The sequence below is a fragment of the Ascaphus truei genome, chromosome 5, assembly GCF_040206685.1.
Source record: "Ascaphus truei isolate aAscTru1 chromosome 5, aAscTru1.hap1, whole genome shotgun sequence".
NCBI lineage: Eukaryota > Metazoa > Chordata > Amphibia > Anura > Ascaphidae > Ascaphus > Ascaphus truei.
This window is the reverse complement of record NC_134487.1, coordinates 17,114,019-17,132,242: the sequence shown is the minus strand read 5'-3', so window position 1 is coordinate 17,132,242 and position 18,224 is coordinate 17,114,019. Positions and strand designations below refer to the sequence as shown.

Below are 18,224 nucleotides of genomic sequence, written 5' to 3'. Positions count from 1 at the left end.
TATAAAATGCCCCATAACTCTCTCCCTGTACCAATAACATTAATGATAACCACATCCTGCCGTTCCAAGTTACTTGACGAATACTGTACATAGATACCACCAGTAACAGTACCACTTTTATCCTTCAGGGGGAAACAAATTATCTGATATTGGCAACACAGCTGTCTTTTCACATTTGATATCACTACAATTGGGTGCATTTGCCTTTTCAGGTTTATACCTGATATTTGTATGGTTTCTACCAGACAGAAATTATCTTTCATAATGTTAATCTGTAATGATAGTGAATAGAGTGCCCCCCTTTTCCCCCTCCTCCCCCCCGTCACCTTTGGTCTGCTGGTCAGAGAATGTCCCAGGAATTTATGTCTTTTGAAGTTGGCCCCAGCAGATAGAATAATACCTGGCGGGGAACACACATCTGTGAACAGCTGCAGATGCAGCAAGACTTATTGATTTTGGTGCCGCAGACCAACATGCTGAAATCTGCAGCCCGTCCGTGTCACCAAAAACAGTAAGCGTTGCCGCCCAGGAGGATTATTGCTGCAGGGGTCCATGCTTCCCAGTTGGACCGCCAAAGCGTTAATCTTTCACTTGACGGACCATCAGCTGGGGAGAGAAATCGACGCTGACCTTGTGGAGGAGCTGCGCAGCTTGCTCTGTCTCCGTGTGCCGTCCCCAGCGGCTCTGAGAGTAAGAAGCAGTCTACAGTCTGGCCAGCCCCATTGATGACCTAGATGACCAAATATAGCTATGGCACTCTCCCTCATGATGTAGCATCCACGTCATTCAGGGGGCTGGACCGCTTATTACCTTCAGAGCTGCTGGGGGTGGCTGTGCAGCTCATCTAAAAGGTGAGTATCGGCTTCTCTTCTCTCCTGATGGCCCAACAGGATTAAACAGAAAGAACAGAGACGTGATACGCGCTCTACCTATCCAAGTGGATTAACGCTGAGGGGTCCCATTCAGAAGCATGAACCTTAACAGAGTTAATCCTCCCGGGCTGCTTTCTGTTTTCGGGGCAGCAAGCGGCGCGACAATTGGACAGTGCAATCGCGGCCTCGGAAACAGTAAGTCTTTCTACAGTACATCTGTATAGCACCCATGTTGTAGGCACACACTGAGGGGCCTTACTAAACATGTGTTCCTCTCCATGGTCTCGGGACACTATATTGCCTGTGATCGGTCAAACTTGTCCGTACAATGTAAGCATGGCTTTTCGTAATGCTGTTATTGCCACCCAAGTCACGGACCCATCACATTCCATAATAAACCCACAAGAAACAGAAAAAAACAGTTCTCTTACAACGTATGTGAACCCCTTGGTTGTTGTACTGCTCACATAACCCTTGCATGGCTTTATCTAGCGGTTTATGCTTTCCCCCGGATCTGATGTTGGTCTGGCAAAGGAGAAAAGGTTCAACAAAAAAAGGTGCGCAGAGATGCAGAATCGGATACATCTCTTTAAATATGTGTGCCTGGCAATTCCCATTGACACTTCCGAACTTGGAAGCTGGCACACAAATACTGAAGCAAAATACCTTCATGCATTTGGGCAGGGACCCAAGGTGAACATGCCTCTCTGGCTGCTAGTTTTGCTCCAAAGTTGCCACTCGTACGTCTCCCCATTGAGTCTTTAAAGTAGCAATCCTGCTTTCTTTTCTAGTTATAGAATTGAAGGAGGAGGTCTCCGGAGCTGAACCGCGTTCATTTCAGCTTGGGAACCCCATTCGTCCCGAGATACTTGCCTCCATAGGGGGTACCGGTAGCAGCTCCGGCTGGGTTGTGTGGGGTTATCAAAATGGCAGCTTTAAAGCTCCCGTGTCACATGGGCCACTAGGAAGCCGTGACATCATGCCTTGCGGCCTCCTATTGGCCCACACGACCAGGACCTTTAAACCTACCACCAGCACCTACCAGAACTACTACCAGCAGCACCTATAGAGGTAAGTATCAAGTGAAGCATGGGGTCCCAACGATGAAATTAAGGCAGTTCAGCTACGGGTAGGGTTGCCAGGTGGCTTCTCCAAAAATACTGGACACAATGGTGAAAGGTGCAACGCGCTTGAGACACACACACCTCTCTCCGATCTCCACTCCATGCTGTTTCCTCCTCTCCTTGGCCCCACACCCAGGCTCCTGACCCCTCCTCCTGATTGGCTGCATTACCCTGCCGCAGCCAATCAGGATGGAGGAAGCTGCCCTGCTCAGGGAAATATACACATGTCCAGTATTACCTCTAATTTTTTACTGGACAGAGTGTCCAAATACAGGACAGTCCGGTTCTATACTGGACACCAGGCAACCCTAGCTACAGGGACCCCCTGCTTCCCATCTAGGGTGGGGGAAACATATGCTCCTTTAATATACTGTAGCACAGTGCATCACATTCAATGCAGTCACCTTACAGACACATCGGTCAGTGGAGGCGTCAACGGTCAGGCCTTGATTCAGATATAACATTGTCTCATCTTATTTTGTAGGAACTCTGCAAGAAAGCCGCACTGTAATAGGTAAGATATAACACCTGTTCCACGCAGAGTCATTTATTGATCATTTCTGAATATAATTGTGACATTGGTGTTCTGTTTTTTTTAGGCTGTGTATCTGCTGCCATCATTGTTTTTGGTATATTGTTCTCCATCTTCATCTATGGAAAATGCAGGTAAGTCTATAAGAATCATTTATACTGCTGTATGGCTTTGATTCTCGTGAAACAAAAACTTAAAGTGCAACAAATATAGTGATAAAGTCAAGCTGCTGCCTGAACAACAGCGGTTTCCCCAAACCGCAGCTTAACAACCTAAACCAAAAAGTGCTTGTGGCGCAAAGTGACAAAAGGTGTACAGTAAATGTGCAAATAAACCCAGTGATAAATAGCACTGAAATACACAAAATACTGTTGCTCCATATAGTGAAATCCTCAGGTCTGCGGACTCCTAGTTAACCTCATATGAAGACACGAACACAAATGCAGAGGGTATAGTGTATTAACATTTACTCATGAAGGCAAACAACACAGAGGGGAATGGTAACAAACTCACACTCTCCCTGCTGGTATATGAGCAAGAAGTGACTTTGGGCGCACTTCAACCCTCCTCCCGTGGTGACTGCTCCTCAATCAGCTGCTCAGCTACTCAGCATGCAAAAGCAGGAACAGTCTCCTCAGTTGGTGTTTCCCAATCAGGATTCCTTAGTGGGTTGATACAGTGGCCTCACATTATCAAAAGGCCCAACATGTTTCATCAAAATGAGTTCATCTGGGGTCCCAGGTGGATGGAGAAATTACCAGCAGGGAGAGTGTGAGTTTGTTACCATTCACCTCTGTGTTGTTTGCCTTTATGAGTAAATGTTAATACACTATACCCTCTGCATTTGTGTTCCTGTCTTCATATGAGGTCAACTAGGAGTCCGCAGACCTGAGGATTTCACTATATGGAGCAACAGTATTTTGTGTATTTCAGTGCTATTTATCACTGGGTTTATTTGCACATTTAACGGTACACTTTTTGTCACTTTGCGCCACGAGCACTTTTTGGCTTTGATTCTCGCCCACTACTTGTAGACAATGTAGCAGCATTGTAGGCCGCATGCTGTTGAAACAGGTTACATGAAGTTACAAAGGATCCACAGTGTCCCCAGGGCTGTCTAATGTTAGAACACTGATAACAAACTAAGCTACGCACTGGAAACAGCAATATAAAGTCAGTACTAGTAAATAGTAAATTAAAGCCATTGTATGACTAAGCTGAATAAACCATGAGAAAGCTGAGTGTGAACAAACAGAAATACCCAATAAATTAGTACATTTGCAGAACCTGTAGTGTGGAGGCAAAGATTAAAGCTAAGGCCCCGGTAACGCCGCTGTAACGCACGCCCGCGAGATTGGCGGCGCGTTCAGCCGATTCCCCGGTCTGCAGCTCACTGCAGGAGGAGAGACCGGGGGGGGCGTGGCGGGGGAGTGACGGGGGCGCGGCCATGACGTCACCCGGCAGGTCGCCCCCATTGGCTGAACCGCGCTGGGGGCGTGCCTAATCGCTCAACGCGAGTCCTGCTCTCAATTCTATTGAGAGCAGGAGCAACTCTCGCCCGAGCGCTGCGCCCCCCCCTCGCAGCGGGCCCGGCGCCATTGAGGGGAGGGCTCTCGTCCGTGCAGTGTCCGCCACAGCGGGCGCTGTAGTAGGCAGCGGGGGCAAGGCCTTAGCCTCTAAACACTAGGACCGGCCGGTCAAAAAGTACTGAGTGTAACAACTCATAAATCAATGGCATGTTGGCATCATAGCAAAAGCATACATAAGTGGAATCATACACAGGCTGAAATACACACACAGTGTAGCAGCAGAGCTATAGACAGAGGTCAACACACAGCCAAATTGTACTTAGCACTGGTCCAAGGAAAGACAAACAGGAAGCTGTATGTCTGCATGTGAAGGGAGTCTGTTCAGAGTAATCAGATCGCCGCAATGCGCATGCACCGTGAGCCCAGTGCTAAGTACAATTTGGCTGTGTGTTGACCTTTGTCTATAGTTCTGCTGCTACACTGTGTGTGTATTTCAACCTTTGTATGATTCCACTTATGTATGCTTTTGCTATGATGCCAACATGCCATTGATGAAAAATGGGCTGCTACAGGGGTGGGGGGGGGGGGTGAGAAAAACGGGCTGCTGCAGGGGTGGGGGGGGGGGGGAGTGTGAAAAACGGGCTGCTGCAGGGGTGGGGGGGGGATGGGTGTGAAAAACAGGCTGCTGCATGGGTGGGGGTGGAAAACGGGCTGCTGGTGGTGGGGGGGGGGCAAATGGGCTGCTGGTTGGAGGGGGCAAACGGGCTGCTGTGGGAGGGGGCAAACTGAGTGGTGTGGTGGGGGGAGAAACTGTGGGGGGAGAAGGGGGAGAGAGAGGAGGCAGAAGGGAGAGAGGAGGCAGAAGGGGGAGAAGGGAGAGAGGAGGGGCAGGAGGGGGGAGAAGGGAGAGAGAGGGGGGAGGGAAGGGAGAGAGAGGGGGGAGAGAAAGGGAGAGAGAGGGGGAGAAGGGAGAGAGAGGGGGGAGAAGGGAGAGAGAGGGTGGGGGGGAGAAGGGAGAGAGGGGGGAGAAGGGAGAGGGAGGGGGGGAGGTATGAGGAGGGGAGGGGTGAGGAGGGGGAGATGCGGGGAGTGGAAGAGATGAGGAGGGGGAGATGCGGGGAGTGGAAGAGATGAGGAGGGGGAGATGCGGGGAGTGGAAGAGGAGGGGGAGATGCGGGGAGTGGGCAGAGGAGGGGGATATGCGGGGATTGGAAGAGGATGAGGAGGGGGAGATGTGGGGAGTGGAAGAGGATGAGGAGGGGGAGATGCGGGGAGTGGAAAACATGAGGGGGAGATGCAGGGAGTGGAAGAGATGAGGCGGGGTAGATGCGGGAAGTGGAAGAGATGAGGAGGGGGAGATGCGGGGAGTGGAAGAGATGAGGGGGAGATGCGGGGAGTGGAAGAGATGAGGAGGGGGAGATGCGGGGAGTGGAAGGGATGAGGAGGGGGAGATGCGGGGAGTGGAAGAGATGAGGGGGAGATGCAGGGAGTGGAAGAGGATAAGGAGGGGGAGATGCAGGGAATGGATGAGATGAGGAGGGGGAGATGCGGGGAGTGGATGAGAGGAGGAGGGGAGATGCGGGGAGTGGAAGAGATGAGGAGGGGGAGATGCGGAGAGTGGAAGAGATGAGGTGGAGATGCAGGGAGTGGAAGAGATGAGGAGGGAGAGATGCGGGGAGTGGAAGAGATGAGGAGGGGAGTGGAGAGATATGAGGAGGAGGAGATATGAGAGGAGGAGATATGAGGAGGGGGAGATATGAGGAGGGGAGGGGCTGTGTGTGTAGGTAAGTGGCTGTGTGTTTGTCACTGTGTGTGTGTGTCACTCTGTGGGCACGTATATTGGGGAGGGAGGTTGAGTGTGGGGAGGGGAGAAAAATAAATGGGGGGTGTAAGAGAGAGGAGGGGGGAAGGAAAAGGTGACTGGGGAGTGTGATTTGAGGTGCAAGGGGGGTGATTTGAGGTGCAAGGGGGGTGATTTGAGGTGCAGGGGGGGTCATTGGAGGTGCAAGGGAGGTGATTTGAGGTGCATGGGGGGATTTGAGGTGTATGGGGGGTGATTTGAGGTGCATGGGGGGTGATTTGAGGAAACAAGGGTGGGTGATTTGAGGTGCATGGGGGGTGATTTGAGGTGCAAGGGGGGGGGAGTGATGTGAGGTGCAATGGGGAGAGGGATGTGAGGTGCAAGGGGGGAGAGTGATGTGAGGTGCAAGGGGGGAGAGCGATGTGAGGTGCAAGGGGGGAGAGCGATGTGAGGTGCAAGAGGGGAGAGGGATGTGAGGTGCAGGGGGGTGTGTGATGTGTGTGCTGTGCAAGGGGGGTATTGTGTGTTTGATGTGGAGGGGGAGTATTATGTGTGTGGGTGAGGGGGAGAGATGGGGGTATGAGAGATAGATGGGGAGTATCGCAAAGGTTGATAGTGAGGGGTTCTGGGGAGATATGAGGATGATGATGAAGGGTGCTGGGGGAGATATGAGGATGATGATGAAGGGTGCTGGGGGAGATATGCGGATGATGATGAGGGGTGCTGGGGGAGATATGATGATGATGATGATGAGGTGCTGGGGGAGAGATGATGATGATGATGATGATGATGATTTAACCCGTGCGGCCCAATTTTTTTTCCTTGGAGCAGTTTGGCGCTTCTCACTTTACGAGTTGTGCAGGCCTGATCTAGAGGCTAATTCTTTGCTTCCACACTACAGGTTCTGCATATGTACTAATGTATTGGGTATTTCTGTTTGTTCACACTCAGCTTTCTCATGGTTTATTCAGCTTAGTCATACAATGGCTTTAATTGACTATTTACCAGTACTGACTTTATATTGCTGTTTCCAGTGTGTAGCTTAGTTTGTTATCAGTGTTCTAAGATTAGACAGTCCTGGGGACACTGTGGATCCTTTGTATATGTTTTATGTGTTTAATACATTTTGATACTTTTGTACGCTAGAGTGCTATTTTGGGATCTTTTTTCTCTTTGTTTCTGTTTTCACATATTTATTATCCCTAGCACCGCCGGTAGTGTTGATTCTGTACACTTTACTGGTTTTAGCACTTCTTATTTATGGCCTGTTGCAGGCTTTTTTTGTGTTTCATATATATATATATTATTTCTGTATTGTCCTATCTGCTATCTTTTTGGTCACTTAATATTTGCCTATTATTTATATTATATTAAATTGGTATTAATTATCTTTAGGATTGTGCGCTCTTATTTTTTGTTTTTCTTCATGTTATTTAGGAACTAGTTATTCCTCATTTGAGCTGCCGTTCCATTTTATGTTTTTCCTAGTCCTTTAAAATTGAGCTGATTTATATACTTTAATATTTTATTCTGTTTCATTGAGTGCTTGTTATTATTTGTTCTGTATATATATATATATATATATATATATATATATATATATGTATGTATATATATATATATATATATATATATATATATATATATATACACAGTATATATAGAACAAATAATAACCAGCGCTCAATGAAACAGAAGAAAAAATATGACGCAGGACATTTACATGCATAGGAGATACTGGCACCCCATAATGGGGCCTGTATCTCGGGAAGCAGTGGATCCCCGGGCCTCAAATCAACAAGGTTATGCTCCGGAGACCCCCTGCCCATCTACACTAGTAATAAAAAATAAATGAAAGCAGCTTCATTACCTTAGCGGATAGCCGCTAATGCAATGAAGGGGTTAAGGCATAATACCAGCTTTATTGAGGGCAGAGGGGGTTAGCGAAGTGGGTACTTGGCCCTTCACTCACCCCCTCTGCCCCCAATAAACATAACAACATGTTATAATCACCAATACCCAACCCACCCCCTGTGCCCCCACTTAAAACCATAATTTATTTCTTTAACAACAGGATTATACCAGAGGCGTGCGGTGGGTCCCCAGGTGGTCCCCGAGAGTGTCTGGGGGTCCTCGGGTGGTCCCCACTGACCTGCGGTACAAATCCTGTTGTAAAAAAAATTAATGTGCCATACATTTCAATAAATACACCTCCCCCGACCCCCCAACAAACACATACAGTAATGTGCAAACTAACTACTGTATTATCCAGATATGGATAATAGCTCATTTGCCCATTATTAAAACAAACATTAGCCTCTCAGCAATAATAATGTAAATAAAAACCTTTCCACTTAGCCCTGCCATTATGAAGGGCGTCCTCGTCACCATACTGCAGGCCATGTCCTTCGTTGCCAGAAATACATGAAATAAAACAATCTAATGGCCCCTAACCCCTTATTCACTTTAGCAGTTAATAACCACTACAGTAATTAAGGGGTTAACCCCCGTCCCCCGCTTGCCACCCGGGAGGCCTAAGCACCCACCCTGTACCCATTCATTGAGATAGTGGTACATCATACCCAAATAATATGGGCATGATAAGCCACTATCACAGTCAATGTTAACCCTAAAACAAATACATGAATGCCCAAAATACACAATAATAAAACATATACAAAATCAGCTAAACACCATCATTCAATAAATAAAAACAGTAGCCAACAAATGAAATAAATACAACCACTAGCCAACAATTAAATACCACTAACCAACAAAACAATCAATTAATTTTTTTTGCCCACAAAGGTTTTTATTGGGTGTATGGTACAGGCATAAAAGAATCTAACAACATACTGTCTTACAATTCGGTAACCACACCCCCTCTGTTTTCAGGAACTTGAGCCAACCTGGCTCACAGGGGAGACCAACTGACAAACAAGACGACAGATGGGGGGGGGGGGGGGAAGCCGCACGGAGCGCACCAACTTCCTTATCCTTTATAAAGCTCCTACCAGCTTGATGAAGCCCCCAGCCTCAGGTCCTTAATCTTTGACTCCTTACCGGAAAGTTGCGAGACCCGGTCAGCCCTACCAGTTCTCTTCCTATCCAAAGTCTGTACCGGCACATCAGCGGAGAATGCATTTTGAGCTAGCAAAGCAGAATGTTGACGGCACTCACCCCTGGGATATCAGACTGGGCCAGCCACGGCGACCAGACCTTTAGAAAGTTTGCGCCGGTGTCGTTGACCAGACTTGTCAACTGTTCCATCCGGCAAACATACCAGATTCTGTTCCTAGTTTTCGGTATCGTGGGTAGTTCTGGTTGCTTCCATAATGCTGCGATTTCGCACCTCAGGGCTGTTGCAAAATGTGCAATTAATTTGTGCTCCGGTCTGCTTAGCCCCCGGGTGCGTCTGCCAAGCAGGAACAACCAGGGGTCCAAGGGGACCGTGAGTCAGAGAATTCTCTGTAGCCAATTTCTAACTTCTTCCCATATTGGGGCCACTTTGGTGCAACTCCACAGAATATGCAACAAGTCTGCCTGCTCTCCGCATTGTTTTGAACACAATGGGGAGTAACCTTTGACAAACTTTGCCAATCTCGTCGGGGTGAGGTACCACCGCATCAGGACCTTATATGCATTCTCCTTTAATGTAGTGCATATAGAGCTTTTTGCCGCTGCCAGTACTATTGTGTCCCAGTCTTCGTCTTCTAATGTCTCCCCTAAGTCCCTCTCCCAACTAGTCCTATATCTGAGTTTGATGTCGTTGTCTTTCGCAGGACAGACCACCTCTCTATAGATCCTAGAAGTAAGTCCCTTGGAGTCTGTTCCTCTTGAACAGAGCTGCTCGAAATTTGTTCGCCTGGGGCGTTTTGGAATTTTAGTGTAGAACGCTCGAATCTGGAGGTATCTAAAAAATTCAGAGTTTGGCATCTCTTTTTCTGATTTAATTTGCTCAAAGGATTTTATTGAATTCCTACCCTCCAGATGTAAGAGCCTAGTGAGGCCCTTTAGTTTCCAAATTGCAAGGTCCTTGCTCAGCAGACCCGGAGCGAAATCAGGGTTAACCAAAAACGGGGTCATTAAGGTATGCCGCGTTGAGAGGGCACACCTATATCTGGTAACCTCTCAAACCGCTAATGAACTGCCCAGTGCAGAGAGCGGTGTCCCCATGGCCTTAAATATCTGTTTTGGCAGCCAAATTAAGTCCTGTAATTCTACAGGGGCACAGCACTGTTTTTCTAATTCAACCCATCGGCGAAGGCTTGGGTGCAGGTGCCATTGGATTATTTGGGCTAATTGAGCCGCTCTGAAATACGACAACAAGCAAGGTACCGCCAATCCTCCTCTTATAGTTGGTCGAATTAGCGTGCTAGATTTAATGCGTGGTTTTTTATTACCCCATACAAATTTCACCATAGAAGACTGCAGACGGAGGATGTCATCCCTGGCCACCTGTACCGGGAGGGTCTGGAAAAGGTACAGTATTCTCGGTAGAAGGTTCATTTTTAGGCTCTGGATCCTGCCAATCCATGAAATTCCATAGCCCGACCATCTTCTGAGATCCTCCTTCAGAGTCCTTATTAGTCTGGGGAAATTAGCCTTGTATAGAGCGCTATAGTCTTTTGTAATGTTAACCCCTAAGTATTTAATAGAGGAGGCTTGCCATTTGAAATTGAAATTTACGTCTATTAACTTTTCTGTGACCTTTGGCAGATTTATGTTTAAGGCTTCTGACTTTGTCTGATTGTTTTTGAGTCCAGAGATCTTATTAAATTCCCCTAACAGGCTAAAAACATTCGGCAGAGAGGTAAGGGGCTTCGATAGTGTTAAAATAACATAATCCGCATACAGGGCCACCTTATGTGACTGCTCCTGGATCTGTATCCCTGATATGTCTGGGCTGAGGCGAATATGCGCCACCAAGGGCTCAATGCACAATGCGAAAAGAAGAGGGGACAGGGGACATCCCTGTCTGGTGCCACTCTTTATCTGGAATTCCTCCGACGGGAAGCACTGGTGCCTAACCTTCGCCGTCAGCCCCCAATAAAGAGCTAGAATAGCGCCCAGCATTCTCCCCCCTATTCCAAACTCCACAAGCGTCTCTCTCAGGTAGGGCCAATCAATCTGGTCAAACACTTTCTCGGCATCCAGACTTAGTGCCATAGATGGACTATTTTTCCTCTGTGCCAAATCAATTAAGTCTATTATCCATCTAGTGTTGTCGGCCGCCTGTCTCCCACATATGAACCCCACCTGATCATGGTGGACCAGCTTTGGCATAACCTTGTTAAGGCGGTTAGCCAGCAATTTGGAGAAGATTTTAGTATCCGAATTTATAGGTCTATAGCTCTTGCAATCTGCTGGGTCCTTCCCTGGTTTATGTATCACTGAGATGGACGCCTGAAGCATCTTGCTAGGGATGGGGGCACCCGCTAAGAAGGAATTAAATAGTTTTAGTAAATGAGGAGCTAATAATTTCCAAATTTTTTTATAATATAGGTTTGAGAAGCCATCCGGGCCTGGGGCTTTGGATGGCTTCAATGTCTTCATTACCTCATCAGCTCCTCCCCTGTGAAGTCCTCCTGCAGCGCTTCCCTTTCTTCTCTGCTTAATCTAGGCAATTGTGGACCCTTCAGGAATGTTTTTAGCTGTGTCCGAGTGGTCTCACTATGGGAGACCTTCGCCCCATCATAAATTTATTTATTTATGTATTTATAAAATATTTTACCAGGAAGTAATACATTGAGAGTTACCTCTCGTTTCCAAGTATGTCCTGGGCACAGAGTTAAGACAAATAATACATGGTTACAAATACAGTTACATAAATGAGCAGGGTACATATTATATAAAAGACTTTGCATGCCCAGTTAAAGATAATATATATTATGGGCGTATGAAACAGTTACAGACCAGATTAAAATGTGTGACAGCCTTAGATTTGAAAGAACTTAAACTGATGGTGGGTCTCGTAATAATTTTTAAATTCTTCCACAATTTATTTTGGGTCAGTAGTGAGGTCACCCTTCCGTGTCCGAATTGTCTGAATGTGTTAATTATGAGCTTTATCGCTAAGTTTATTGGCAAGTAGGGTATCTGGCTTGTTCGCTTTCTCATAGAATTTCTGCTTGGACCAGGACATCTCCTTCTCGGCACGGGAGGCCAACAGTAAATGTAACTTTGTTTTTGTATCAAGCCTTCAGGGTCTGAGCTTGTTTGTTAGTTTTATGTAGGGCGGAAAAGCCGGCCAATTCTGATCGTAAGTGCTTAACCTTATTTTCTTTTTCCCTTTTACGCCTGCTCGCAATCCCTATGAGCTCACCTCGCAGTGTCGCCTTATGGGCCTCCCATAGGGTGGACTGTGAAGTCACACTACCGACGTTTTCATTGAAGTATTCCCTGATTCTATCCCCCACCCTCTGTTCAATCTCGGGGATTTTGATAAATAACTCATTGAGTTTCCAGGTCGCTCCTGGTCTGTCCAGCCTGAAGTCAGTGCACCGCAGCTCAACAGGTGCATGATCCGACCATGAAATATCATGGATTCTTGTATGGGAGATCTGAGAAACCATTCTATTGGACACAAAGAGGTAGTCTATCCTGCTGTATCTGTCGTGAGGATGTGAGTAGAAGGTGTACTCCTTTTCCCCCACCCACTATTACACAGCCCTGAGCCAACTTGCTTAGTATTGAGAAGAATCTGTCCAGGAAAACTTCCGTTTGCTCACTAGGAGCGTAAACATTTGCTAGCGTGATACTTTGGCCACAAATGTCCCCTACTACAATTAAGAACCGACCATTTTTGTCTTTCTTTACTAAGTTAACATTCAGCGGTATTCTGTTATGGTGGAAAATAGCCACCCCTCTCTTTTTCTTACTTGCTGAGGCTGAGAACCATGTCCTGTATCTGCTATCAATATATTTAGGGGAGCTGGACTTGGAGAAATGCGTCTCCTGTATCAAAATAATGTCTGGGTTAGATCGTTTATAATCCACTAAGGCTACCCGACGTTTCTGGGGGCTGTTGAAGCCCTTCACATTATGGGATAATATCACAAAGGCCTTACCCATTTGTGAAGGTCAAGAGCCTTGCTTGTCTGTGAGCTACCTGATCATGAAGGGCTTTTGCGCGAGGGGACCTCTGATCCACTCCCACCTCCTACTCTCCGTCTGCATGGGATAGAAACACTGGGGTACACAGAGGGGAAACATTGAGACAATGACGAATACGCACACCAACAACTTTAATGACCAACTGGTGACTGACCGGGGGCTAGCCCCGTCAGGTACCATAGTTGCCCCTCCTGGGCGTACAGCCTGGGCCTAGTCCTGGATGTTTTTCCTCCGGCTTCCAATGCCCTTGTCCGCTGGCCCAGCGGGGACTTGCATGAGCCACCCGGGCCTAAGCCCGCTGGTGCTCATGTGGAGACTCATGCCGATGGCGGGAATGGACCCAAACCTCCTTCTACTCTCCCCCTCCGCTCCCTCTGCCCCTTTTCTCCTCTCCCGCTAATCTCCTTCTCTTCCTCTTATCCCTACTACCTCTTATTTCCCGAACCTCTAGGCGAACCCCTCGTAATAACAATCTCCATATCTTGTTCTCCTCCCCCGAAGCAGACTCCGTCTCGGTCCACTGTAGGCATCGGTGCACGCTCCCTGAATAGCTGTGCCGATTCTCACAAGACTGGTGCGGTGCCTCCCCTGATGTCATCGGACCGTCGATTTGCCACTACCAAGATGGCCGCCTGGCTATTTCCGGTGACGCACATCCGATTGGCGCCATTCGGAGGCCGGATGTCCGCGAAGATGGTCGCTTTCCCGCCTGTTCTTCCCGCCACTGGATCTACCTCCTCCTGCGTCTCACGCCATGGTGCCTCTGCCCTCCATCGTCGCCATCTTGCCGGTCTGCGTTCCAGCACCCTCAATTTCCTGAAGTGCATCTGCATCCATCCCAGCTAGACCGTAAGTGTGAATTTAAGTGTTGTGTATATTAGTCTTTTTTAGAGTATGGTTAGCACCTTACAGTGTCCCTCCGGATCTCTGCGAGCTGATTTTTATTTCTTTCCTCGGGAGGCCTGTGACAAACTGGGGTAGCCTAAGCTTGGGATTTTCAACTTTCTTTAATAGCCCGAATCCTCAGGGAACGTGCAGCAACATGCAACCAACAACAATTGATAACAGTCTCGAAATTGCTCAGCTAATCCTCCTCCGGATCACTCGCCCCCTTGTTCTTTCGATGTTTTCCCGCTTTCTGCCACTCCGGCTCTGGGGATTTTTCTCCGGGTGGGCTTGCGGCCATTCCCTCCTTTGCTCCCACCTTGCGGAGAAAGGCCTCTCCCTCTTCCAGCTCTTTGATCATGATGGCCCTCCTGTTCTTGATAACCAGGAGGCCGAACGGAAATGTCCATCTGTATCGGATGGCTCTTTCTCTCAGGACCCTCGTTACCGGTTGGAGTCTTCTCCTCCTGGCTAGCGTCACTGGGGGAAAGGTCCTGGAAGAGCTGCAGGGTCGCGTCCTCAAACTGGCAGGCCACGGCCGTCTTGGTTTTCTGGAACACCGCATCCCTCGTGCGGAAGTAATGGAGCCGGGCTATCACGTCGCGGGGTTGTTCTGTGGCTAGCGGTCGGCTTCGTAGGGCTCGGTGGCACGGGTCCATCATCAGCTCGTGTTCCGGTAAGTCCGGGAGTAGCGTTGCCAACCAGCGGGACACAAATCCCTGTACATCCTTCACCGACTCGGGTATAACCCGCACCCTGATGTTATTGCGGCGCTCCCTATTTTCCGCGTCTTCTTGCCGGTCTGCTACTTGCACTTGTAGATGGGACGTTTTCTTATCTTTTTTCTTCACCACGGTATTTGTGGCCGCCATATTGTCCTCTAGGGCCGCAGTTCTTTCTCCTTCATTTTGTACGTCTTTTCGGAGCTCCTGGACCTCCGCCTGGAGTAGGGTCTTTAAGATCAAAATCACAGCGGCGTACCGGCAGTTGCTCAGGGCCCTCCGTTGACTCTTCATCCCGATCGGAGTCAGAGCCCCTGTTTGAACTCGGCGCCATTTCTGCCTCGGCGCCCCGGGTGTTGGAACGGCTGAGATATCTCCTCAGACCTCCCGTATTCTTTTTCCGTACCCTGCGGAGCCATCCCTTCGGGTTCCCTTTGTTGGCTGAGTAAATTCAGGGCGTTTTAATATGTTTTATCGTGGATATTGTGTATATTCGCTGACAGTGGGGGACGGAGCTCAAGGCTTATGCTTCCATCCACCTCACCATCGCGCATGCGCCTCACAATTAATTAATTTTAACCAGGACCCAATAAAGCAATTAATTAATAAAGCCACTATCCAACACATCAATTCAAAGCAGGAGCCAACAAAACAAATCATTAATTTAAAACGCTAACCATTCTAAACAATTAATAAAAACAAGCTTTCCAAATTACAAAGATTTGAAAACAACAATCAAGACAAATAGAAAAAATAACACGGCAAAGAAACAAGTATTTGCCAAAAAATACATTGGCTATTACTGTATTAATCTGTACCCTAAACGGACACAGATTAATACATTACCAGTCAAGGGGCAATGAAAAACATTTTTAAAACATACAATAACTATAATACAATAAAAAGCCTTTGCAAAATCTAGGAATATTGCACCAGTAATAGCAGAGCAGCATATAGTGAGGCACACATAAATAATGTGTGTATATATGTATATGTGTGTATGTATATATGTATATATGTATGTGTATGTGTGTATATATAAATCAGAAACAGGGCATGCACAAAACAAAATAAAAAATACAGGTAAATAAAGGGAGGGTGCATACTGTCCAAAAAGATACAGAAAAAGGAAAAAAGGGACAGGCACGTCTATATGCAAAAAAAGTGAAATTTATTGACTCAACAAATTTCACTTTTTGCATATAGGAGTGTGTGTATATATATATATATAGTGCCTACCCTTTGACAAAGTCGCCCGAGAGTGACGAAACGCGTCAGGGAGCGTCATCACGCAAACGTACGGACATTACGTCATCACGTGTGCGCAAGAACAGGCCGGTTCGTGCGCCCAACACTACGGAGGCCATCCAGCAGGGAGTTTCTCTGGGATTCCAGCACGACTTCGGTGATACACCTCTCACACCCCGAATACTCAGATGATCACAGACCCCTCATCTTCCAGAGACTGACGGACGTTTGATCAAAGTATTGATACCGGATGGTGGTGATATTATCACGAAATGCTTTTAACACTTGTACCCTTGTGAGTGTATTTTTCCCCCCCCCCCCTTCCCATCATTAAATATACAGTTTCATACTATGGGGCGTGCGCTCTCTCCTCTCTTTTTTCTATATATATATATATATATATATATATATATATATATATATATATATATATATACACAATAAATGACAGTGGTGCCCAATGCTATATCCAATTGACAAAACATATGAAGTAATAAGTATAAAGTTTAAATACTTCAATAATAATAATATGTACTTGGTTATTTAGTTTAACCCTTTGGCCATAGCGTCATAAGCCTGCATACCACGTCAAGGTATAACCAAAATTAATGCAGGTCCTACACTACACTGTGAACCCTTCCCGTGAATCCCACTGGCTTGAATGGGAGTTAACGCCAGTGCTAGTGCAATAGCACGTTCCGATACTCGATGAATAGTAAATACGCTGTATCTATGATATCTATGTTTTTGGGCATAGGCTATGGTACAAAAAAGAAGAACAGGTAGTCTTTCCTTTAGTTTTACGATGCAAGCCGTCTACTTTGCTCTTTCTGGAGGTTTGGATGGAGAACTACAGTAGTACTCCAAGTTAACATCTTACCAACGATGTATAAAGTAGCATCACCACCTTTTTTTTTATAAAGCGAATACATTTCTCTATGGACTCCAGCATTGTGCGGCATTGCGCCCCTGCTTTTAAATGTATCTGTTACTTACTGACGCACGGGTGCCGCGATGACGAGCTGCAGCGTTCTGCTTATGCCCAATGTATTTGTTTGATATGTATTTTCTTCTGGCTGCAGGAATCGGCATTCTACACCTCCCATGGATGGCCAAACTAGCCAAGAGCTGCAGGAGCACTTTAACATGAACCAGGACAACTCTCCATCGTATGACGTGCAAGAGATTGCAGATGAAAGCACAAACATTTTATAACGCACTAGCACCCAAGCAGATGAAGGGCAGTGTGAGCAAAATGTTGCTTAATTTGTAACTTCCGGGATCCCAATACTGCTGTGCAAGTCCACGTTTTATCATCTGTTACCGGCAGCATCATATTCTTCAGCAGAAAATGTTCTGGATAGGAAAGCAAAGAAGATGTCCTAACTAACAAAATGTTGGGCTCAGAAGGATTTATTTATTTATTTATAAAATGTTTTCCCAGGAAGTAATACAGTGAGAGGTACCTCTCGTTTTCAAGTATGTCCTGGACATAGTTAATATGACAAATAATACATGGTGACAAATGCAGTTACATAAATGAACAGGGTATACATTACATACAATACATTGCATGCACAGTTAGAGAAGATGTGTATTATAGGCATATGTAACAGTTACAGAGCAGATTAAAATGTGAGACAAAGTGGATAAGGGAAACTCCCTTAATTGGGTGCTCCATATACCTCCAGTGCTACCATATATAGGCGTATAACAATATCATGTAGGGCAGGGTAACCATCCTCCTTAGAAATAACACCAGCAATTCTCAAATCCACGAAGAGAGAAACAATAAGGCAACCACAGTCCATTCAATGAGGGGAGAAAGCCATCTAACCGATCCGGTGAGTTTAATACTCCACCCGGAGGTCCCTCTGTGGGTGGGCTAATATTAACCTCCTATATCCTCAAAAAATGTGTAGGAGTATGTACTCACACTTCCAGTCCGTTATCTGCTGCGCTTCTCTCACTGGGATTAGCTGGACGACCCCTACCCCATCACGTGCCTCGGTCCCAAAAGTAAGGCAGTAGATAGTGAGGTAATAGAACGAGCACTGCTGTTAGAATAGGCTGGAGGCAAGGTGCTGTAAAAATAACTTTATTCCGGCATACAAGCCAAAGTTAAAACCACATGAGGAGGATCCTCTGACGCGTTTCGCCCATATGGGACTTTATCGAAGAGTAATCTAAGGTAACCGGACCTCGCTATATATAGCCCCTCCTCCCGTGCGCCGGTACATGGCTCCTCCCCTCAATCTCTGCTGTCTTAACAGCTGATGAATAGATGATGTTGAGTGGGGGTGAGTCGCCACGCATCCGCGCACAATGAGCTGCCAACCAATATATGAGAAAAACTTAAAACATCACATATACTCTCCCTTGTGTGCCCCTTGTT

The 18,224-nt window shown here is 46.9% G+C and overlaps 1 protein-coding gene across 1 annotated transcript in view; it reads left to right on the top strand.

The window, feature by feature from the left end:
* Positions 1 to 17,894, top strand: part of IL15RA (interleukin 15 receptor subunit alpha) — a 119,847-nt gene extending 101,953 nt beyond the window's left edge. Inside the window, exons 5-7 of the mRNA XM_075598913.1 lie at positions 2,481 to 2,510; positions 2,596 to 2,662; positions 16,912 to 17,894. Coding sequence (XP_075455028.1) covers positions 2,481 to 2,510; positions 2,596 to 2,662; positions 16,912 to 17,044 — 230 coding nt within the window. The 3' untranslated portion in view covers positions 17,045 to 17,894. The remainder of the gene's footprint in view (positions 1 to 2,480; positions 2,511 to 2,595; positions 2,663 to 16,911) is intronic.
* The last annotated feature ends 330 nt before the right edge of the window (positions 17,895 to 18,224 follow it).